Raw genomic sequence first — 25,823 nt, 5'->3', positions numbered from 1 at the left:
CATTGTCTGTATTTAATTAGCATTAGATTCTTTCCTTTCTGAAATCCACTAAATGGTAATGTTTGGATACCTTTTCTCATTCATTTTGGTTATAGCATCACCATCCTTATTACCCATCTCACCTTCCTCTGTACCCTCAGTCTGTACCCAAATAGGTTTGCATGACCCTTCCCTTCTGATCTAGCCTCTTTGTCTTTTGATCTTCTTCAAAACATATATATAAGCGTGAGCTTTTTGAAGTTCATAAAATCAGAACCGCACAAGAATTTATACCACAAAAAATAACTGAAGGATTGGGAAATTCGTGGTAGCATTTTTTACACAGAGCCATCAGTATGAATGACACAAAAAAAAATTAATAAGTTCCTCATCACCCACAAATGTACAACAATTTGGGTGGGCAGGCTGGCATACCAAGGCAGCCAACAAATGTTCAACAACCTAATCCATTTGGGAATACCTTCTTTGGAGCTGGACCAGGAATTATTCGAAGTGGTTTGGGTGCATATGAGGAAAGAATTTTGCGTTCTGGCTCTAAATACGTGCGAGGCAATATCAACAAAGGTCATTGGACAATGATAGCATAGCAAGTTGAAGGAGGGCTACCCTATAAACGTCCTATTTATGATATTAATATACATGATCCCTACATTCCTTTCACGGCATTTGTTACCTATGTGGTTCTGGCTGGGTTTGCAATGGGCCTCCTTTGGAAATTTAGTCCTGAAACACTTACACTACAATTCTTGAAGGGGTTGATTGATTGGTTTCTTCAGATTTTGCTGCTAAAAGCGTCCATATATTTCTTAGAGAGCGGGGAGGCTCTATTGTTGGATATTGTTGCATATGGAGGATATGCTTTTGTTGGCATATATATATATATATATGTTCTTACAAGAATTGCTTGGAGTTATTCGTACTATGTTGTGTTGTTATGGATGTGCTTGTGCACGGGATTCCTATTGGTGAAGACATTGAAGAGAGTGTTGTTCGTGCCAGCTATTACTTATGACAAGGACACTAGCAGGCATCACCACTTTTTGCTCTGTGTTGCTCTTGCACATTTTCCCTTACTTTTCTAGCTTGCTTACATTGGAGTGGCAGGTATTGGTTCAGCAACCTATATGCATATAGCCTACTAGTTTTTTTTACTGAAGGTAGAAAATTCAGTTTGCTTGAGCTTGATCACCATACGCTGCATTATTTTCGTGCATCTCTATGTGGGTTTACTGTTTGATTATGCTTTAAGACTATTCTCACCTGTTTAGGTGATTAATTCAAGACTCTCTCCTATGGTACTTTGCCCATGAGTCGTGGATCATCGTAGATCATTCCAATTCACCCTTCACCTCTTCCATCACTATCAGGTCACCTGATCCACCTCCCTGCTATAGCTTTATTTGCTTACAACACCATCTTCATTCCAGTTTATGCCACCATACTATATGCACATCATGTACATCTGCTACAACTCACAATGCTTACCACCTCACTTTAGTCTTCAACACATTCCTTGCTATTGCATACTTGTTGCACCCACTGTAGCAAGATTAGCACTTGTCGTTTTCACATTACCACCCTGCTTCACCAGCCACCTCCTCCACATATTACCCGACACTACCTGTGTTCAACACTATATCACTTATTTATCCACGGTAGCACACCTTCGCTTAATCACCTGTCATACAACATTTATCACTCTCACCATTTCTCAACAACCCCTTTACTACCACCTTGTTGTTATCATTTCCACAACATGCATTTACCTTCCTCACCATACCCCTTTCATGTCATATATCACAGCACAACACCCTAATGCTTTTCACTTGCTGTTGTCACCCCCTGTAAACCGACCTCATTGGCTCCTACACAAGCATCACAACACCATCACTCTCCAGCACATGCACTTACCACCTATAGTGCACTCACTACACTCATAACACCCATTTACCCCCATCACCTGCACCATTAGATTCTTCACTAGTTGCTCATAGTAATATTTGTTTTCCAGTAACAGCAACAAGTAGCTTAAGTATAGTTGAAATTTAGATCGTCTCATCTTTTCATAACATCTCCTACACACGGCTACAACATTACCTGCTTTATCCCACCGACTGCCACCTTTCACCCATTGCATTGTTACTGCCACTGCCCAGCAGCAATCACCTTCATTCACCCTCACTGCTGCAGTTGTAGTCACTTTCACTCACTATCTCCCACACTGCTATATCCTTCACTCAGCAACACTGCTGAAGTATTTACACCATCACTTGAGTATCATCTTCACTACACAGCTAGGTCACCCATGCACTCCCCACCTCCAAAACACAATGCACCTTACTAACATCATTATACATATATGTATCTCACTTGCTGCATACATATTGTTGTAATCACTAAACCCCTGCATTCAGCATCCTCACCAAATGACTCACTTGCTATCTAGCATAAGCAAGTGCCTATGGGTTGTACATCATCTCCCGCATTACAACCTATCCATTGAAGTCATCATGGCTAGCAAAATCGGTTCCCCCAGCATCTTCCCTGCGCATACCTTGCATAAACGGCTCACTCCCTTCATAAATTTCCTACACTTGTATGACCATTTTAATGGCTGCCATCCCTTTCGCTTCACCCTACCCATCTACTGTCTTCCATCTATATACACATACCATCATATATGCCCTCTCTGGTAGATTTTCATTAGTTTAGGGATTAGCATGTATATATCTTCAATAGTAAAGCATATTTTCTCACTAGTTTAGCATATTATATATATTCCCATTTGGTTCTTAGACATATGCATGTTGGCTTTCAATATGATATTCCTTCTCTATATTGCTTGTATTAACTCATCTTTTGCATGAAGCGTATGAAAAATGTCATTTCCTTCCTTAGCTTAGAAATTATAATTTCAATTTCAATCTCAGAATTGTAATAGCTAGATGGTAATGATAATTCTTTATTTTTCAGTATTAGAATATAATGTATGAGCATAAAATTACTTGTTCCATATTATTTTTATTTTATTTCTCAAAAATCCACAATGGTAAAACACGAATAACACGTGCACCATTCTAATAAGAGGTAATTAAATTTTAAGCAAATGATTCACATTGATGGCCATAGTCAAAATATGGACAATACTTACGATTTTTATCTTTTATGGAATAACATTGGATCTACACTAGATCTCCTCCAAAAATCATCATATTTTTCTAAATATTTTCTTTCTTTATCAGAGTTTGACTTGTAAATTAACTTAAAATATATATCAATGGCCATAGTCAGAATAAATTGAGAGTTAATTTTATTTCAAACTCTATAAAGGCACAAAAATGTGTTTTATTCTTCATCTGAATTTAAATATAGATTATCTTATAATACGTTTATGACCATAATCATGAATGTATTATATCTTTAATCTTATTTCAATTCACTTAAAGAATGAAATATGCTTTTCAATATCCAATTTTTAAAAATTCTTTTAATTTATTCAACATTTAGGATAGAATTGCATCATTCTTTCAAATTATTTCAAGTTATCTCCAAAATCCAAGTGATTTTGAGATAAATTTTCAAATGTCTTTCTCATTTCTCAAATCAATCTTTAATTTTTATCTGTAAATTCCAATTCACCTTTCTATTTTATCTTATTTTCAAAAATTCAAACTTGAATATCCTAATTTCAAAGTTCAATTTAAACTTTGGAATTCTCAGATTCATTTCCAAGATTTCTCAAATCCACTTCCATTTTTAAAATCAAATTAGGATTTCCAAGATCCATTTTTAAATCTCATTTGAGTTTCCAAGATCCAAATCCATCTTTAAATCTCATCTGGATTTCCAAAATCCAAATTCATCTTCAAGTCCCATCCAGATTTCCAAAATCCAGATCCAACTCTACTTTCGAACCCCATTTGGAATTCTCTAATCCAATTCCATCTTGGATTCTAGATTTCAAATCCAATTCCATTTTGGATCCCAAATTTCAAATCCAATTCTATTTTGGATTCCAGATTTTAAATCCAATTCCATCTTGGATTCCAGATTTCAAATCTGATTCCATCTTGGATTCCAGATTTTAAATGCAAATTCCATCTTGAATTCCAGATTTTTCCAAATCCAATCCCAAATTCAATTCTATTCCTAAACTCCATTTGGATTTCTCAAATCCAATTCCATCTAGAATTTCATATTTCAAAACCAATTCCATCTTGGATTCAGATTTTCAAATCCAGTTCCATTTTCTAATTTGATTTCCAATTCCAAACTCAATTCCATTTTCAAATCTCATATGAATTTGAGGATTCCAATTTCAAATTTCTACTTTTCAAAACCACTTTCAAATCTATTTTTCCAAGTCTAAATTCAATTTCCAAGTCAAAAATTCCTATTGTGAATTCAGAGTTCAAGACCAAAGACCCCTTTCAAAATCGATTATTGAAAATCGATCCAAATTCAAAGTTCATCTTGACTTTGAAATTTCATTCTTACTTCAAAATTCTAAATTCCAATTCTCTTTTTCTCTTCATCCAAGATTTATTTTCCAAACTCTGATTATTCCAAGACTTAGAACTTCAAAGTCTTTTCTTCCAGATCCATTTTTGAAAGTTCTAAGTTAGATTCAAAATCTAACTTCTTCAAACCAATTTCCACCCTTTGAATCATTTCTTCAAGTATCTTCAAATGTATTTCAACATCACTTGGAAAAATCAAAGTTCTAAAGTTATTCTTCTTAAAAGCATACATCTCTGCATTTGCATTTCACGAGCATGATTCCTTGTGCATTTTTTTAGATTTAGAATAAATTCTTAGATAATATTTTAGGCAAAGCAAAAGGTATAAATTCGATCCTTGTTTCAATTACCCCTGGTAAAGGCGCCAGGAACGATTGAACCTCGTACAGACGAGCGAATCCTGTCTCTCCATTTTTTCTCGCAAATATTTCAAAAACGGAGGTGAGTAATTTCAAAAATCTTTTCAAATAAAGGTCAAGTGAGACCCTGCAAAAAGTTTCTTCTCCTTTCTCTTCTTTCTTTCTTTTATCCCCTTCAAAAAGGGAATAGAGGTTAGAAAAGAAAAGAGAAGGAAAAGAGGAACGAGAGGAAAATTTTTGCAATGATCACATGTGCGCACACAACACCAAGAAGGACAACACTGAACGGTTCAGTTGAAGCATCCTCACTAGTTTGCATGCACTCCAATGCTGCAAAATCCTCATAGCTTTTATCATATCAGATTGTCCATCTTCTGCCACTCAACCTCAAGGATAGCGAACCCTGCATATTCCTTTGACAACTCATCAAAATCTAGGCTTTCTCTAAGCATCTTGGAGCATGATTCTCTTCTACTATCATAACCATCTTCACCTAAGCCATATGCTCTATTCGAGCCATAAGATTGTCTTCTACTCTACAGAAGTTCTTTCTTAAGTGAGTTTCACAACAATAAACCAGTTGAATGGATGTTACTGCTCTAACAAGAATGCTCAAATTAATGCCCCCTCACGGTAAGGAAAACTGAAGCTGGATTAACTGCAAAATATATTCACCTTTAAAAAATACAATAAGTTGACAAATTCATATTTCTCACCTCACTGAAGCTGGAAAAACAATATTCCAATGATCGCTCAAATACAAGTGAACTCTTCCTCTGAACTACCAAGACACTCTAATGAAAGCAAGTATCTTATCCACGTCACTTCATCCTTCTCAGCCATCGAATAGAACACCTCCCTGGTATCAGCAATTCTCCCATCTTTCAAATACCCATCTGCCATTGATGTCGTCGAAACCAAATCTCACTTAGACATTTTGTCGAATACTTGGCACGCAAGCCCGATTCACGAACAACTGCAGTAAAGCCTCATGAGATTGTTCTGTGAATCTACATTCTCTCATTAAAGGCGAGCTCCTTGATGCATGCCACCAGGGCGAAGGTGAAGGAATGCTTGTTGGGTGCAACTCTGCGGTCCTGCATTCTCAGGAAGGACAGAGCATGGCCAAAGAGGTTCTAACTCCATAGGAATGCCCGGATCATGGAGTTCCACACAAAAATGCTCGGTTGTTCATTCTGGTCGAAGAGCAAAGAAGCATAGCAGAGGTCATCGAAAGGGAATGGCACCCTCTAGTGCTTAGGGAGGAGGGTCAACCACTGGTGGTGTTCAATGGAGCTGGGTGGCAATGGTGGTCGACCACCACACTCAGGGAAAAAAGGAGAAAGTTGAGAACACCCTTTTGATAGAATTTCAATGGAGCTGGGTGGTGTTCAATGGAGCTGGGTGGCAATGGGCGCCCATTTCCTCAAAATAGCTATACTAATTTATTCGATTGCAATATTTTTGGTAAATTATTGAAAGACTAAAACACCCTTTTGATAGAATTTCTTTTGAAACTACCAAAATAAATCTAGTTAGGTTTAAAACACTTTGCTAACACCTTAATGAGTTATGACTCACTAAAATAAATAATTTAAATATTTTAATAGTATTTTATCTGAAATAATTCTTGAAATAATTATTTTACCCTTATTGACCCGAAATGAGTAATTGAGCATGTATAATACCGATACTTGAAAATAAAAAGTAGAAATACATTTTTAACTCTATGATAAAGATGAATTCTTTATTTATTAATAATCCTTATTTTTACAATAAAACCTTCCAAAACTGCCAGCATGATCTTGGGCGTCAATCATGTTTGAGGAAGCTGACCTCCTCTCCTACTGACCTCCATCAGTCCTTGTCGTCGTTTGGACCAGGGATGGACTTACGCTCCCCCCCTCCTTGCCTTGCCAACCTTTTTTTCCTTCTTTAGGGATGGCAGTGGATCGAGAGAAAATGGGGCCACACCCCGCCTCACCCCATTTGGATCAGGGATGGAGGTTAAAATCAAAACTTGTGTGGGGATGGAGGCGAGAAGAGAGGGCAGAATTTTGATACGGAGTGGGGGTGGAGACCTTGACCCCCACGCCCGCCCCGGTCCACTACCATCCCTATCTGAAAGAGATAAAAAATATCCTACAACACATTGTGGGCTATTAGCAAGAGTTGTTGTTCCTAAAGTTGGTATTGTGTTACATTGAAGATTTTCTTCTGAAATGAATAGTCGCTTGCAGTATGATACTGTTTCCTTTCTTGGTATTCTCTCAACATATGTGCAAATCTATCGGCCATCAATCAACGGAAGAAGATTCATGGATTTGCTATACGTAACTTTTTTGCATAACTTTTCACGACCAACTCTAGTGGATGTTTACAACAAAGAGAGCCGCCTTAATTTTTATGAGCGAACTGGATAGGAAATTTGATAATGACATTTTTATGGAATGGAATACCTTGATATTGTGTTACAGCATTAAGGGTGAACTGGAATCAGCAATTAATCTGTCTGAAAGCATGAACAATGAAGGCCGCACACCTGGGTGGGGTGTGTGGAAATATTCTAGAATTTCAAATAAACAGCCAAACAAAGGAAATCTAGAAACTTTTTCTAGATTTTCGAAGTGCATCCGATCACTACAATTTTTTAGAATTTTAAAAACCAAAAGTTTTAAAAACTCAAAGAGCAAAAAACCTAAAAATTAGATTTCTAGATTTGCATCCAAACATGCCCTTAGCATCACTAATTTCCATATAGGAGCAATGTAAAGTTTTTGCAATCCTTGTATTTATGATGAGGTTTTATCTCTACGATGGGTTCACCACGTGGTGCCCTGATGTTACTGGTACCAAAGTCTCATCCCCGCTACGAAAGTCCTTAATATAAAGGAATATTGCCTGACTACATGGTCAGGATGAATAAAAAATTGCATGATTTTTTGTTGCCACATCTAAAACTGTGGGGAACTTTCTCTACAAAAGCCACCAAAATGACCTGAAGAGGGCCAAACCATAACATTTGAATTCTCTTAACTTTTGTTCATGTTGGCTAACAATATTATTCAAATCTATAAGGAAGCAAGTTCCGTAAACTGTTACATGCTAATCAACTTGGAAGATTTATAAACGCAGCCATACCCCCACACCCCCTCATGCAACCATATCCATGTGATGTAATTGATGGGAAAATTACTCGTAATATCAGTTATGGGACAAGTTTGTCTTTATTTTCTGCCTCCGTGTTTATCTTTTGTGGGTATTGCTTTGGCTGCTGGAGTAGGTTTAGCGTTTCCATGTGCGGAGACAAAACCTCTCCCAAATTTTCACTACTTGTAGCACACCTTTAGATCTCCAGTTGTACAGGTACTTAGGGCACGTTTGGAAGAGAGAAAAACTCTTACAGGAAAAGAAAGTTTTGCCTATGAGAGTTTTTGATATGAAAAGTTCTCCAAAAGAAAGTTTTTCGCTTGTTTGTGTAGCATGAGAAAAATAGAGTGGGGAAATGTGAAAAAATAAGAAAAGAGGAAGAAGGTGGTGGTGGGTGGTGGTGAGATGGATGGTAGTAGTGATGGTCATATGGTGGTGGTGGTGGTAGTGGTGAGATGTGATGAGATGGGTGGTGGGGAGCGTAAAAATAATTTTTTTCTTTGTAGGAAATATTCCTCGACCACTTTCCATGGAGGAATGTTTCCTATCAAAAAGTGCATTTTTTAGAAAAAAAAAACTCTCTCAACAAAAAAGTCTCCCCCGTCTGGATTGGTGGAAAAATCCGTATTAATTTTTCATTTTACATCACTTTTCCTACATCTTTCTCCCTTCCAAACGTGCCCTTCCAACTTTCTGAGTACAAAAATTAGAGCCAGGTGCAATCACATGGCACACTTTGAAGTATGCGGCTGCACCTGATGCCCTCCATTTTTGGCTTACAGTTTGTCTAGTTGTGGGGCCCAAAAGCAAATGGAGGGCAGCCAGGGGCAGAGACACACTCAAAGTGTACCATGTGATGGCACCTGGCTCCAAAAATTACAGGAAAATGTCCCATTGAAAGTTGAGGTTTGATACTATGCAGTAGGGGTGTCAACCGGACCTGACCCAACCTGAACCAAACCCTATAAGGTCCGGGTATGGTGATAAATAAGAAGACTTGATTAAGACCCGGGTCCGGACACAAAGGTTCAATTAAAACATGGACCCAGGCATACTTTGTGAAATTTTATACTAGACCCGGACTGACCTGAGTTTCGATTAAGACCCACAATTTTTCAATGTAAAAATGATAAAAAAATATGGTTTTACCAGGGATGGTACGGGTCTGGTTCATGTAGTTCTTATCGGGTCCAGGTATGGTTTTTCTTATAGTGGACCCGATTAGACCTGAGTCCAGACCCGATTAGACCCGGGTCAGGACACAATGCCATACCTGAAAATCGGGTCCAAGTCTGGTTCCTCCTGAGTCCGAACCAAAACCAACCGTTGACACCCCTACTATGCAGCGCTATCATGAAACTTGCTCTGAACTAGGTTGAATTTGAACATCTGTTATATTTCAAAATTTACTGAAAGGAAACTGACAAGTTGCTGCTTTGTGGAACTTTTTCTTATTCAAGTACTTGCAAGGGCAAACTAAGTTTCCCTTATTCATATCTGAAACAGATGTGCCTGATAAGAATGTATTGAATAACTTATTCCATAACAATGGGGTAATAGATTTATTCAGTATGCAGGAAACTCGACTTGAGAAGCACACCTTCCCCTTGGCAGCACTGGGCACTCAATAAAGTTGGTTCCTGAGGTATCGACACACATGAAGACCTGATACAGTTGCGGTTGCCGAGTTTCATCAACATTGCATTCTATTCCTGGCGTAAATCCTGTTGCCTCTTGTATGGCATTTCTGATGCTTTGTAGACTATAAATTCCACCATCTGGGTGAATGTCTGGAAAAGGAAACTGATAATTAGATTTATGAGAATGTTGGTGCAATTGATAGTCAAATATTATGAATTTTATGATGAGTGCATGAAAATAATTAATGCACTCTCCCAACATATCCATCATCAAGATGGTAATAATGATAAGCTAGGTGCCATTGTTGGTTGCCATCATGATAGTGCAAACCAAGTTAACCTTTTGTTCACCCTAAGAGAAACTAGACAAGTTTAAAATCCTGGTCCAGGAAAAAATGTGGCGTAGGTTATCCCTTTACCCTTTCTCTTCGTGACTTATTTGGTAAAAGATAATCTGAGAAAAAGTAAACTCGCTTGTATACTTCACTTTTCCATGGGCAAGCTGAAGGATGCTCCAATTGGAAGGCTTGGATAGCTATAAAATGTGTTAATATGACGAAAATATCACAATAAAAATCGTGATAAAAAAATAAAGATTCAAGCCGATAGTGATATTGTGATGTTTTATCAAGTCTTGGCAATATCATGGTAGAAACACAATACATTCAAAATATCACCACATTTGTGTGACTGTGCATAATGGACCCAAAAAGATAACGAGGATGGGCGTTTCTGAATGCGTCAGTCATCTGGCTTGATATGTCTGTACTGTATTTTGAGAGGAAAGGAAGTTACCAAATTTGGCATCTTTGAATTGATTATTTTATGGTAGTCAGTTGGCCTATCAGTTAGAGCCTTCTTCCATCGTCAACCAAAGTAGAGTTTTAGTTCCTTGACATGTAACAGCCAACTTGTAATTGGGTATGTATACGTTACTAGTTTACTACCATGAGCCTACCAACTGTGCTTTAGGAATATAGAGTTTTGTAAATTTTTCATCCAAAAGAAAAATCAAAGTGCAAATGTGTGTACCTGCGTTCTGTAGGATGTTAAGGAGATTGAGATGGGTTTTGAGATTGAGAGCTGCTTGAAAATACTGATGTTGGTCAAGGACCGATTGGGAGCAGGTCCCGTGCTTTACCCATTCATGCGACCAGAAGCTCGTGTCATCGCTGCTTGGGCATGACAAAGATGGCCAATTCTTTTGCATCTCATCTCGCAAGTCAGATACCTGCACACCCACCGTTTCCAATCTTTTTAAATTTCTTCTAGTAATAAACACTTTATACGATTTATGTGCTCTCTCTCTCTCTCTCTCTCTCTCACACACACACACACACACACACAGGCACAAGTCATGACCATCACAAAATCAGTTTCCTTTGGAGGCTATTACGTCTGCAAGAGCTACATAGCAGTTGGGTCAAACTACTTACCAGATGACTGCTTGGCCAAATAAAAAAAAAAAACAAAGAGGACTTCAGAGAATGCCTCCTAACTTATCTAATATTTAGGAATAGAAACCTAGCATTTTGTTAATTACAGTTAGCTGTCCGGTTCTATAGTTTGCATTCAATGTACACTTAAAATAATTCAGTTGGTTTTTGTTTAGACAAATAAGGTGATTAAATGCTGTAATTGTTGATTTGTCTAAGATAAGTTGTTTTCTGAGAAAAAAGAAAGACAGAGATTACTTCACATCTCAAGTGGGCATTTGGATGCAATAACCCAAAGATCGGGTGGCTTTTTGTAAATTACGCTTCTTATTTTTTGTTTGTGCAGCCAGAATCGAAGTTGACAATGATACTCATTTGTGCTTTAAAAAAAAAAAAGAGTGCAACTCATTGAAGGAGGTGTTGCCAATCACAAGAATGGCACACATTTCTACTTATCCAAACTTATAGCTTCCAAAACAGACCCTGGGTACTAAATAATTGCTTTAAATCCCTAATTCCACCAAAAGAAGTAGTCCATGAATTGTCAAAGACCCTAGGCACCAACAATAGTATAAAAAAGAGAGAGTGGATCACGTCAGAGGCACCTATGAGGGTGAGGGTGTTACCGTCAGAGGCGCCTTATGTTGTTCATCTTAAAAATGAACGGCACCCATCAAAACAGTGAATACACTCATCGTGAGCCATACATTTTAAACCATTCTGATGCCATTCATCCGAAATATGAACGACATAGAAAAAAGTGAGGCCCATCCAAGTGATGGGTATCCCATTCGTACAGGTTTGGATGCCGTTCATCTTGACATCAACCCCTACCCCACCCCCACCACGACGTAGAAAAAAAGTGAGGCCCATCCAAGTGATGGGTATCCCACGCGTACAGGTTTTGGATGCCCCCCAACACACCTTTTTGCGTACGGGGTTTAGAAGGATCCCTGCCAGCAGAAGGGAGAAAATCCAGCAAAATGCATCTTTTGCAGTGGTTTTGAACATCACTAATACTATATTTAGAAACTGATAGAGGGAGGGAGTCAAAAGCATCTGAAAAAATAGCAGCTGTCAAATCATGGATTTGGTGCAAATAAGCAGTGATGGCCTCACAACCTTTGTCAAATGCATAAATTCCCATACAGCTGCTAGCAGAGCTGGACCTGTAAAGAGGCCAATGAGGCTTGGGCCTCAGGGCCCTAGTTTATATAAATATTTTATATATTTTTATTTAATATAATATAAATATTTGGAATATTATATTTGTTTAATGTGAATGCAAATTTTATTGATATTTTGATTCTTTAAAAAAAACGGGAGGCATTGCCACCGAACTCCTACTATTAATAGGGGGCCATTTTTTCCCTCCGCCTCAGGCCCCATAAAACACAGGTACGGCTCTGGCTGCTAGTTTCAGAAAAACCATCACCAAGGTAGTTTAGGCCCTCTTTGGGGAATCTCAGCACCCAAGGACACCGGAGTGGATTCATGGAAACAACAGCTTTTCCTTCCGTCTGAGACGAGGGAAAAGCTGAACATCGTGGAACTATGGCAATTGCCGACGCCAGTTCCCCGGTTAGACTTCCACCATGGAGAGGGGGTAGTGGGCAACTCCAATGCCGACACTTCTTTCTCAGCTGGTTTCTTCTTTTCTAACACCTTCCCCCATCTACCACACTAAAGCCCTACCTACCTTCTTAACTCCATGCTACATGGGACATCCAAAACAGAGCATGGGTCTGGTGTAATATCGACATTTTTCAATATTTTTTATTTTTATAATATCTGGATTATAGAAAATTTAAAACTTTTTCATGAGTTTGGGCTGCGTTCTTATAAAATTTTTGAGGAGAACGTTCTTTATTTCGTCAAAATCAAAGTTGAAACGAGTTCAAAGCTTGTCCGACAAGTTCTAAGGCACAATGGTTATTTTGGGTTAGTTTTGGAGATATTTTGGTCTGAAAGACATAACTGTGCAATTCTACGTTGACCAGCCCAATCAATTGCGAGAAGGCCATGTCTGACCTTTTTCTGTTGATCGGATGGCATGGTTATCATTTTCAAGTTTGACCAAGGGCTTAAATGGGTTTTAGAGGACCCATTTGAAGTTATTTTTGGTTTTAAAGGGCATCTCAATCTTTTTGGTAGTTCCTACTCGACAAATGTTGCCTAGGACCCATCCAGGTGGTTGGGCCACTTGGGGACCTGCAGGTTCTAGTAAGGAGGTTGGGACCTAGTTAGCCACAAAGTGAGCTAACAGGCCAAACTAAACCCATTTAGTTGGGATCTAGATCGGATCCAAGCAAGATCCAATCTAGACCCATTTTTACTATACGTGGTGCTCATTCAAAGCCCCGAACACAGACGTGGGATTCAGTGAATCATCGGGGGGAGGGGACACCGGACGTCTCCCATGCATCTCTCTCTCTCTCTCTCCTTCGCTCACCTCTTCCAGCCTCCACCGACAATCGTCGTCAATGCCACCCTGCCTGCACCACCACTTTTTCAACGACACCTCACCAACGCAACCTCCCTCTCTCCCTCTGTTTTTCCCAGTATCGCCCCCTCTCCTCTCCTGTTGGTTCACTGGCCGTCACCCGATGCCACTTGACCTCTACCCTCCTCGGTCCTGCAAAAAGGCCAGCTCCACCACCCAATGCCTCTCTCTCTCTCTCGTTTGGTTTATGTGGGAGGAGGCGACAAAACCCTTGTTTCCCTGAGCTGGGCTCAGTCGAGCGCATAGCAGTCAGTCGGTGCCTGGTCAAGCTCGAGCCACCCTCACCCAAACTGTACCCTGCCCATCACGTGTTCGGGGGTAAGCCTTGCACTCGATGCCACCCCGATCCAACGACCTTCCGCCAACACCTCCCTCTCTTTTCCTTGTTGGTTTCCACGGGAGGAGGTGGTCAGAAACCACCACCTCTGTCTAGTTCCCTCTCAGTTTCCTCACATGATTACGGGTGGCCGAACGTCACCCTTTACGCCACCGCTTCTGCTGGCCTACTCTGCAACTTCTCAGTGGGTACCTCATCGAAGTTCTGCTGGTCTACTCCGTTGCTTTTCGGTTGGTACCTCATCAGAGTTCTGCCGGTCTACTCCGTTGCTTTTCGGTTGGTACCTCGCCAGAGTTTCGTTGGCCCACCGCCTCTTTCGCTGAACCACGACTTGGCCCAAGCCGAGCTCCGCTCTATTGGATCGTCTGTCGCAAAACATTGTCACCTCACTTTACGGACCTGCTTAAGTGGTGTGATACTATGTGTATGTACTTCCTTCTTGTGGCATGGGAACCAAGGTGTGCGAACCCTCACCATATAAACATGAACGTCGTTGGAGAACCACATTTATTTTGGAAAAAAAAAATCCCTCGAGGAGTTTTTCACAAATTCCAAGGTAGGAGCTCGATCTCTCTCGTTGTAGTGGCATGAGTAGGCACATTGTGTGATTCAGAAAAATATCTCTGAAATACTTTTGGATTTGGATATTATGTATCATGCTAATTGTTTTCGGTAAATACATGAAATTGAAAACAAACTCCGTAGGTGAGTCGATTTCTTTGAAAAATAAATGTATTTGAGTTTCGAAAAATGAAATGAACTGTAGTGGGTTTATCATGCATGCTCAAAATAGTTAATCTCATATAAATATACATGTTGAAATGATTTCATACAAAAAGCAGTTTTGTATAATTTATTCACAAGGGAAATGAAGTTTTGTGTGTTTCGTCTGTCGATAAAAGGTGTGTTTCTAAGTGGTCAAATTTTCTTGAGAAAAACTTTCTATTTCAACTCAACATTTCTGTCAAAATGGTTATTCTTGAAAATTATAAAATATTCTTATATAGCTTATCATTTTTAATGAAAACTTATTATTTCATTTAAGGTTTTGAGAAACTTATGAGTTTAAAAACATTTTTCTGTAATTCTGAAAAATTTACAAATTTAGAAAATTCTTGAAAAAAAAAAATTGAAAAACTTTGGAAGCTTGCAGACTAGTGTATTCTTTGAAAAAAAGGTTTCCTGAATTCTTAAAAGTACAAATTTGTGTATGCTTTTCCAATGATTTCTGAAAACTTGAATATTTACATAATCGGTGTATTCTTTAGTAAAGTTTTTCGAAATCTGCATATTAGTAGATTTATGTATTCTTTATAAATGTTTTTTGAAAATTTGATTATTTATAAAGTTGGGTATTCTGTAAATATGTTTGTAATTTTGAGGTTGGTAGATTCCTAGATTTATTAAAATGAAATTTCTATTCAGATGTGTATTTTAGGTTTAGAGGTGGAGTTTAAAACTGTGAAGTATAGGAGTCGACTCCTACACTTGAGAGTTGACCCCTGAATGCTTCACAAGCTCTTGGGCAAACCCGAGGGTCGACTCCTGCTTCCTGGGAGTCAACACTTATGGTGCCCGAGTTGACTCTTTTGTAACCAGACTATGTTATTCTTTTGGGTTGAACTTGGTATTGCACGAATCAACTCTACAATAGGCTAAGGAACCTATTTGATGATTTTTTTGGGTTGACTATATCAGTTTGAGTTCAGTGGTCCAAAGAGGGATTCAAACCTTTCTAAAATGTATGGTATGTTGCACCTAGATAAGGTTATGATTTTGCTTCAGATTTGATTTGTTTGTTGTATAACTTCCCGTATACATAAGCATGATATACCGCAGTATAGAAGTGAGCATGATTTTGTGGATATATATATATATATATATATATATATATATATATATATATATATATATATATATATATATATATATATATATATATATATATATATATATATACATGGTTAGTTTATGGACATTATATAACATCATTTGAATAGCAAACTATACATTGTGTTATGAGATTCGTAAAAAGGTTATTTTATAAATTTACCCCTAGTAGTTGTTTTAGGGCTTAGGAAATGAACTCCTCAAGTGTGAGACTACTGTGGATGGCATTGAGGCTGAGCCTCTGTGGTTGGCAATATGGCCTAGCTAAACATAATGTTAGTGGGGGCACGAAGGTGACCCCAAGTGTACAACTAAGGGTTTGAACAAGTAATTGATGATTCCATAATTTAAGAACTTATAATAACTTGTTGGGCAAGACGCTGTGTACCTAAGGGTTATGATGGCAATTAAATTAATAATAAATGCTAATTAAGGATAAAAACAAGTTACATAGATAGTGAAGGTAATGCCCTGAAAGATGGGGTGACCTATAAATGAACTGGACTCGACAAGCGAGTTAACCCCATGGGATGCTTAGTTGCCGACAGATTTCTTCTCAGTGAGGGTGGCAGTTGTTCTTGTAGCCTTATCTTGGCCACTGACAGTGGACTAGTCTTCCACCACGGAGGCTTAGGGGACATAGATTCCTTTTTGTTGGATGTCTAGCTATGTACACTAGTGGTAGTGCACTATGACTTTTTCAAAGAAAAGAATCTTCGACAAAGAGTTCTAGACTCTTGGTATTGGTGTAACCATGTTATCTTGGGATTCATAAAAGATGTAAATTACAAATGTTTAAAAATACACCCCCATGTTGACCAATGAGCCTATAACGGCCTAGGCAGTGGCACCCTTGTGGAAACAAACAATTAATATTGAAACAAGTTATTACATCATGTAGAGAGTAAAAGAGTAAGATAAATGAAATATTAGTAAATATGTTCATGCATCTAAGATATGCATTTGTAGTTTTTTCTCTCTCTTAGTTAGAGGTAAAGCTGAGTCAGATCCTGCAGAGAGTCGGGAGTTTGAACTTGCATTGAGCCACAGACTTGGTTGGAGTTTGGTTGGGCGAGTGACTTATCTATGACAGATATTGCGGGTTAAGAGGTCTTGTTCCTGCTGAGACATGTTGTTAGTCTCACACCTTTTATTCTTTTCAGGCACTCATGGGTAGGCGGAATTGGTGGCGATGAATGTTGAGGACCTCATATATCTTTGGAGTTGGCTTAAGGACTCTTCTATTCTTGGGTTGCTTTTTGTATTATAGATCTATTTTGTGTTTGAGAACCTTGTATTTTAGAACTATTACTATTATTACACTGTTGGGATGTTTTTTAAACAATATTCATAATTCACCAAACTTTTATATAAAAACTTAAAAATAAATTTAAAGATTTATTTTTTTAATTCTATTGTGCAAGCAAAATTCTAAATATGAATGAAATGATTCTTTCAATTGATTTTTAAAGAAAACCTTTTTAATAGCTTTTCTTTCGATGTGTTAATATCTTTGAAAAAAAATGGCTCAGATTTTTGGGTGTTACATCTGGTATGATGTGGTTTTCATCAAGATGCAGAGCTCCTTCTATGTGAAGTTGTTGGAGCAATCCAAGTTGGTGAAGCTTTTCAGGAGGTTGAGCTCAACCACACCAAGCTTCTCTCCAATAAAGATAGTGGGTTTGCATGCAATTGCTCTTACAATCACTCATCTTCCTCTCCTTCTTCCTCTTCTTGCATGAAAGATGGGGCCATAGGAATGAAGAGAGAGAAAGTGTTTGTGGAGAAGGTGGTCTCAAAAAGGTAGGAGAGAGAAATCATGATGAAATAAATAGTTTTTTTTTTTTTAGAGGAAGCACTTGTCATCCTCCTCTTTTCTCATCCAAAATGTGTATATATTATATTTTAGATGTTAGCATACAATACCAATCCAAATCCAAAAATCCAAACAAAGATTCAAATCAAAATTGATTGGTAAAATTAAATCTGGGTCCAAAAAATTATGGTAATACTGAACCATGGTAAAACATATAAAATATAAGCTTTTCACATATAGAAAATGAAATGGATCACATTTTGATTCAGATTTGAATTAGATCCAATTTAAAATGCCAATCTGAATCCAAAATATTTTTATTTCCAAATTTGAAGTCATAAGTGGATCCTATTGTAAAAATCCATATCCAATAATAACGTATGATTTGTATCATATATTCAATTCATTTGCAACTTTAAACTAAATAAAGGATTCCAAGATCATGTAGGCAAGCTACATGGGATGCCAAGAACGATAATGTGTAATCGAGAATCCATATTCTTGAGTACTTTTTGAAAGAAATACTTCAAGTTAAATGGAACCAAGATACAATCTAGTTCATCCTATCATCCATAGACAAATGGCCAAACTGAAGTAATAAATAAAATAGTGGAAACCTACTTGAAGTGTTTTGCAAGCACCAAACCAAAAAGTTGTATTACCTTTTTTTCTTAGGCTGAGTATTCATATAACACTAGCTTTCATTTGACCATTCATGAGATGACACCATTTGAAGCTCTCTATGGATATCCCCCACCATGCCCTATTACTTTGGTAGTTCACAAGTATTGGAGATCGACTTTGCTCTAAGGACAAGGGATAAAATATTGAGGTTGCTTAAAAACATCATAAGCCAAGCACAGGAGATGATGGAGATTCAATTCAATAGAGGGAGACATAATGGAGAATTCAATGTGGGAGATTGAGCATGGCTAAAGAAGACATGGGCGCACATGCAAAAGAGTATGCATTCACAAAAACACTACAAGCTTGTACCAAGATACTACAAACCATTTCAAGTGGAGGCAAGGATAGGCAGAGCCACATACAAGTTAAAGCTATCAAGTGGATCCAAAGTCCATCCAGTCTTTCATGTCTCTCAATTGAAGCCATATGTAGGGAAGCAACCATCGAAAGTCAAACCTATAGATGAAGGAAAGCAGTCCATAAGAATCATAAGGAGTATGATTCGAAGGAGAGGAGGACAACAAGTATGAAGGTTGAGTGGGACAACAACAGAGAAATCTCGACTTCATGGATGGAAGAAGGAGAATTTTTACAGAAGTTTCCACATTTCACCTTTGAGGATAAAGGGTAAAGGAAGCGTGGTGGATTGATGTGTCGTGTGTGCACAACGCACACTCGCAGTGCATTGTGCGTGCCATATAGGTGCAGCGCAACGCACCACCGCGGGCGCTATGCACATGTACATCATGAGTATGGATGCCCACAGAAGCGCATGCATGAGCTCTGTGCACGAGTATAAGGTGCCATGCACCCCACGCACACACACGCTGCCCATGCCATGCGCTCCACGTGCAGTGCATGAGGCATGTGAGCATGCCACCTCAGTCGAATGTGTTGCAATTTGTTGAAGATGCCCATACCTAAACCACTAGTGGGTTTTCAAACCAATAAAGGGTTCTGGATTTTGTAAACCACCTTGGTAGGCATTTACAAGCCAAGGTGAGAAGGGGTTTTTGGAAGCCTTTTGTCATTGTGAGAATTTTCTAAGTAATGCAACTTATGAGTTGTGGGGATTTCCCTTGCTTTGCTTGAATGTATATTCAAGTGTTGTGATTCTTGGTGAACTCAAGATCCTTGGGAAAACTTGTCATTCTTGAGGAATTGGTAAGTTTGAAAACATCACTTAGTTGAGACCAAGTGTTCCATCGCACAACCAATGAGTGTAGGTGACATTGGCGAGTTCAACTGATGCGTGAAACTTGTGAGGGTGCAACCAACACAGCACTTCTTTCTACATCCATAAGCTTTCCGGCCGAATTGGTGAGTACCTTGGCTATCTTTTTAGGTGTTCTGTCGATTTCATTAAATCCTTCCATCAAACACGTTTTTCACTATCATCCTTGATTTCTTGGAGCTTGGGACAATTTTGGATGTAAGTGGCATGTTCTTGGTGTTGTACCTCATCTCCTTTATCATTGAATCAGACAATAGTGGATGCAACTGCAACGCATTGTTGCACACCCCGTTGAAGTCACTTCTTATGCGAGTCCATAGCCATGAACCACACATAGCCAATTCTACTCAAATCTTGATCAAGGTTTGCTTCTTGCATTCTTGATAAAACACAGTCCCCGGATTGTATAAATTGGTCCTTAGGCTTGTCTATTGTCAATTGTACATAAAACCCCCTTGGCAAGGTTTTTGGCATATGGTCTTGTGTGTGTGCACAAGCTTGGGACCGATCAGGCAGAATTACCAATTTACACTAGCGCTACCATTTTTATTCGTGTGCTTTTATTGAAATTTTATGAGCATGTTAAGGGTCGTATAAGGACCTACGTATCCAAATTTGAGGCTCATCTAAGGTCTGTAACTCAAGTTTACACATCAGGAATCCTAAGAAATACAAACAATCGGCTAACCTCTCTTCGACCTTTTTTGCATTTTCTTTTGTTTAGGCCACTCTTGTAAGGCTAGATCATTTTGCAAATTTTTCAAGGGCACCAAGATCTAGGGCCTGGGTGCAAGAAGATCGAAGTCATTTTGACCTTTCTTTGCATATGCGTTCCACGAATCCCACACTAGAGTATGATATGCACAACTCTACAAGCCCGAATCAAGATCTATCTACAAGAGACCCATCACCTGTCATGTGGCTCATGCCTTGACGTTGGATTGCTCTTTGATAGGATCCACCCATCTGAAAACACTAAATTCCCATTTATTAAACATTATGCTCGGCAACAATAAGGCTGCCATTTAAGTTGTATTTCTTAGGATTCCTAAAACGTCTTCTACCATTCCTTGTTAAGCTTGCAACATTCAAAGCATTACCGATGGAATTTGCCAACTTTAGGAACTTCACTAATTCATGATTCATAAATATGAAACTAAGAAATAGGCAAAAGATACAACCCCCATAGAGCCTTGTTTATATATGAGGAATGGAAACATACTAGATGGACACGGGGCTAAATGAAACATGCTATTGAAGTTTTTGATTTTTTTTTTGAAATTTCAACACCGTAGATGTGTTTAGCATAATTGATTTACTAAAAATTGACACTTGGATTGTGTATTTTGGATGAAAAAATGGTATTTGGAGCTTAAAAAATTTATGAAAATTGTAGGCAGTTGATTTTTGAAACCTTATAAAAAACTATCTATGCACCCGAATCAAATGCTCCAAGAAGTGATTCCTATAAAAACAAGCACATAGAGGGTTAGAATTTTGAATAAACATTGGAAATCCAATAACATTCAGCACCATGCTCACTTAGTAGGTCCCCATCTCTCTCTCTCTCTCTCTCTCTCTCTATATATATATATATATATATATATATATATATATATATATATATATAGAGAGAGAGAGAGAGAGAGAGAGAGAGAGAGAGAGAGAGAGAGAGAGAGAGAGAGAATCGTGCTCGGACGCGCTGGACAGCAATCAGCGGCATGCGTTTGTTCGACGTTATGCCCTACTATATGTGTGTGAGAACATGATTTAAGAAAATTGATTTTATGACAATTTTGAGTCATCGATTTTGAAGACTTATAAAAACCTACTCATATGTCATAATCATTTGATTCAAAAGCCGTTTCTTATGAAGCAGTCCATATAAATCACATCTTTAAGGTCAGGTTAAAGAAAAGAATTAAGAAAAAAATAAAAATTAAAATTGTCTGAACTTTGCTATATATATATATATATATATAAACGCAGGAACGTGTTGTTTTCTTGTAACCCCTTCAAAACTTTTTGTACTTTTCTCACAAAAGAGAGAAAACGATATCCCACGCCATGAAATTCTTAATGTAAACTGGAGTGCTACAAGTTGAACTCAGAACACAGACCTTGGAAGGAAGAAATGGGCTATCGTCATCGCAGTTGGAGGGGTAGGAGCCATTGTTGTAGTTAGGCCAGAGTCCATGGATGCTGAAATCCACTACTGGTTTCCGGGTCTCGGGATAGCAACAACCCCGCCCTGTATCGCAATACGAGCCTGGCCACTATACATATATACAAGCAAGGGAACACCACCAAATCTATCTATATTAGTTTAGATGTATAAAAGAGAGCACATTCATCCATGACTAGATGGAAGCGCTAAGGATAATATACATAACATGATGACGATGTTGAAGAAGTCACCTGTTGAACAAAGTAGAAGAAATCAAAATCATGGGCCATGGACAGTGATAACAGGCACACCACCATCGTTGTCCTCAAGCCTGAGCCACACTCCATCGTCAACATCATCACCACCACACCACCAAACTAATAAGTATGAAGTAGAAGAAGAAACGCTTGTTTCTGTCCTAAAGTTGATGCGTTATATAGAATCACTGAGAGATTGAGAGAGAGTAACTTAGGTTGCTGGGGCATATTATACAAAATACTCTAATCGTCTTCATAATTTTTTATTACTTGACCGCAGCTAAAGGTTCCAACGAAACTGGCGATCAAAAGTCTGTCACTAAAGTTCGAGTCTTTAGTGTCAAATTGTTGACCCTCGCTAAAGGTCCCAGTTTTCGAGACCTTTAGCGGTGGTAAAAAAAATGCACAAAAACAGCATTTTTTTTGTGTTTTTGTGTAAGCTGTCCATCAAAACTGCGATGGACAGCCCTGGTGTTTGCGCTGTTAGCTGCACACCAAAGGTTGCGCAGCTACCACTTTATATATATATATATATATATATATATATATATATATATATATATATATATATATATATATATATATATATATATATATATATATATATATATATATATATATATATATATGCAAAAGAATTGTTCTGGAATATCCTGTGATGTCTATGGAAGGATCCGTTTCCTTTTGTATGCAAAAGAATTGTCCTCGAATATGCTGTGATGTCTATGGAAGGATCCGTTTCCTTTTATTTCTTGAAAGATACCCTTATGGTTAATAGTTTTACATGAAACGAGCAATTGACCGGCCCCCATGTCCTTTCAGGATCTCATGTCCGTCTCCGACGCATCATGCCGCACGAACTGGTCTCCTCAGTGAAGTAATATTAAGAGGCATTGTTTGGAAGTTACCAACTTGATCCAAGTTTTTACCTTCAAGATCGGCAGTTTCTCGTTTATCCAAAAACTTGCAAGAAATTGAAAAAAATCCATAAATCTCGCATTTTGTTTGGCAAAATCTTGGCAATAAAAAAATAAATTAAAAAATATAAAATTTATTTTTTATAAGAAAACTATTAATAAAAATTATTTAAAAATAAAAATACATGATTTTTTTGTGATAAATAGCCGTTTAAAACGTAAATATCATGTTTAAATTGTGGTATTTATGTTTTTTTTCCATAAAATATCACGATATTTTCGTAAATCTCACGATATTTTCGTAAATCTCACGATATTTGTCACACGGTTTCTCACCCTTACATCTGACCCATTTAATTAGCAGCGTTAAGAGGGCTCATTCGTTTCAGCCTGTTTCATACGAAAGAGTCCCACCCTCTTTCGTCTGAAACGACACTTTCGTCGGGAACTGCTGCGGCCTGATGACATAATAAATGATCCAACAATACACGTCGGAAACTGTAGTTGGTGGACCGAGTAAACCCCCCCCTGCCGGAAAAAGCAGGGGGGTGACCCCCTGCCGGAAAATGCGAGGGGGCCCTCGTTTACCTGTCTCCGGGCGGCAGCGAACGACGGGGACTACCGACGGTGGGACCGACGAACTGCGGGAGTGGGACCGGTGAACGGCGGGAGTGGACGAACGACGGGAGCGGGCGAACGACCGGAACTGGAGAACGGAAAATCTCGGGAGCGGGAGCAGTGAAAGAAGAAAAGGAAAAGCTGTCTGAGATTAGGGTTATTCGAAAATTAGCGACGGCTTAGAGACAGATTAATTCCGTCGCTAAGCCGATGTAAATGAAATTTATGAAACTAGCGACGGAAAATATTTCGTCGCCCAGTCCGTCACTATATAGCGACGGAAAATCTTCCGTCGCAAAGGTCGTCGCCAAATGTTGTGTCTGTCACGACGAAACACTATGTCGCAAAATCCGTCGCTACGTAGCGACGGATTTTGCGATGGGAGCTATTCCGTCGCTATTTTTGTAAACTTCATTCATTATAGCGACGAATTTTTTTCGCTCGTTAATCCGTCGCTAACAACATATTTTTTTTTAGTGTTTCAACGGAGAAAAACACATAGTGCCTGATGGGAGACTTAGGGATGATATGACCTTTCTTTTTTCTCTTTCTTTTTTTTGACGACGAAGGAACCCTCACCGAGAACTGGGTCACTTAATGGGCGTGCCTCCCTGAGATAAAAACAGTGATTAAAAAAAAAAAAACAAACTCTGGGTTGAGGTCACGATCGGGTCCCATCCTTACGTATCCCAACAGTGATAAAGCAAATATAACACCTAAAAATGAAAATGTTGCACTTTGAATGGTTGGGCTAAAAAGGTAGTTGCGTGATAAGAATTGCTTGGCGTCCTTTGGCCCCTTCTAAGTTGTAACTAACATATACGTCGTCATGGAGTTGGTTTTCATAAAAAAAAAGGAAAATAAAACGCACATAAGTCGCTTTTATACTCTGTATTCTACCAATTGCAGGTTGGAGCATCTCAAACAGCATTGTGTAAGCGTGGTTTTTTTTTTTGGCAATGAATGGAATAAGTTTGGTTATCTCATCACCCACGCTTTTACTCCAACTAACAATTGAAGCTTACCAAACAGGTAAGACTTTGACATATTCTGTCAATTATCCACATATTTTATGCCTAATGCAGATTTGGGAGAGGGATGACAATCAAATCAATTTGCTCAGCTCGGTTTGAATTTTGACATTTCCAATTAAGCAAACGTCACGAGCTCAAACACCAACTTTAAGTTCGACAAAGCAGCATCAAGCTTATCTCAATTCGATGTTTTTCATACACATACATACGATTTTGCAGAAGCCTGAACCTTATCCATGCGGACTGGGTGCAGACCAACACAAGGCATCCATTCTAAAACAATAAAAACTTAAAAAATAACGTTTAGTGGTGGGCTAAACTGCCGTTAAAAGTCTTCATCCGCAGTTTTGCATGTCCACCGCTTTAGTAAGCATTGGTCTCTGCAAACCCCAGTTCATATGACCCAATTAATTACTAGGACACTTCTATGGTTATGCACCACCATAGCTTATGGTGGAAATCGCTTGACTTACATAGATCTAAGTACCAAAAGCAAAATCTATCCTTTGGATCATGTTTAGCATGTTCTATTTTATTATTTTCATGTGTTAAAGTTGATTCAAATATGTTGTTTTACACCATTTTTAAACCATTCTTATTTTCCTAAATTGTGAGCCGTTGATTTTCATACCTTAAAAATTGAATTTTAACCTTTTAATATAGTAAATAAACCATGTTAAAACACATCTGTAAGGTTAGATTTAACATTTGGTGGCCATATCTATACAAACAAAAATGTGTAAGTACTATATGGTATCATGGTACAAAACCACCATAATATATATATAGTGAGAGAGAGAAAAATTGATAGCTGCTCACTCATTAGGTGTAAAGTGATAAGTGCTAAATGGGTTTTTCTGCCCTTCCAGTAGTTTTTTCGCAATTCTGACCCCATAAATGTGTTGGGCATGGTCGATTTATGAGGAATACACACCTGGATCATGTGTTTTCAATGAAAAAAATGATATTTGGAGCCAAAAAATTTTACACAGATTTTGGACTGTTGATTTTTTGAGCTTTACAAAAACCTACCTATGTGTCAGAATAGAATGATTCAAGAGCTAATCCCTATAAAATCAAGTACAAAGATCACATCTCTATGGTCAGAATTTAAAAATAAAACGATAAAAAGACTGAAAAACCCATTTAACAGGATTCATTTTGCACCTAACATGTGAGCAGCTACCAATCACTATATATATATATATATATATATATATATATATATATATATATATATATATATATATATATATAT

At 38.1% G+C, this 25,823-nt stretch overlaps 2 protein-coding genes and 1 pseudogene across 2 annotated transcripts in view; 1 reads left to right on the top strand and 2 right to left on the bottom strand.

The window, feature by feature from the left end:
• Window positions 1–5,875, bottom strand: part of LOC149816838 (ABC transporter B family member 11-like) — an 80,048-nt gene extending 74,173 nt beyond the window's left edge. The window contains exon 1 of the mRNA XM_089987788.1: window positions 5,596–5,875. The gene's annotated coding sequence lies outside the window, so the exon portion shown is untranslated. The remainder of the gene's footprint in view (window positions 1–5,595) is intronic.
• Window positions 381–1,082, top strand: LOC149816839 (uncharacterized; annotated as a pseudogene).
• Window positions 5,876–9,595: 3,720 nt separating the features above from the next.
• Window positions 9,596–22,056, bottom strand: LOC149816837 (extracellular ribonuclease LE-like). Its single transcript, XM_089987799.1, has 4 exons — window positions 21,991–22,056; window positions 21,693–21,848; window positions 10,702–10,900; window positions 9,596–9,819 (listed from the first exon to the last, which is right to left on the bottom strand). The coding sequence occupies exons 1-4, from the start codon at window positions 22,054–22,056 to the stop codon at window positions 9,596–9,598; spliced, it is 645 nt and encodes a 214-aa protein (XP_089843925.1).
• Window positions 22,057–25,823: the final 3,767 nt, after the last annotated feature.

The sequence above is a fragment of the Nuphar pumila genome, chromosome 14, assembly GCF_984573655.1.
Source record: "Nuphar pumila chromosome 14, dmNupPumi1.hap1.1, whole genome shotgun sequence".
Taxonomy (NCBI): domain Eukaryota; kingdom Viridiplantae; phylum Streptophyta; class Magnoliopsida; order Nymphaeales; family Nymphaeaceae; genus Nuphar; species Nuphar pumila.
Note: the sequence above shows the minus strand (reverse complement) of the source record. Positions and strands in the feature narration are given on the sequence as shown.

Bases quoted from the DNA above. Each gene is read 5' to 3' on its own strand.
- LOC149816837 (XM_089987799.1), bottom strand. From the start codon at position 22,056: ATGGTGGTGTGCCTGTTATCACTGTCCATGGCCCATGATTTTGATTTC. The intron at 21,849-21,990 runs GTGACTTCTTCA...ATATATGTATAG, and splicing joins TCTTCTACTTTGTTCAACAG to TGGCCAGGCTCGTATTGCGA. The intron at 10,901-21,692 runs GTCTGTGTTCTG...GTGGGTGTGCAG, and splicing joins GCCCATTTCTTCCTTCCAAG to GTATCTGACTTGCGAGATGA.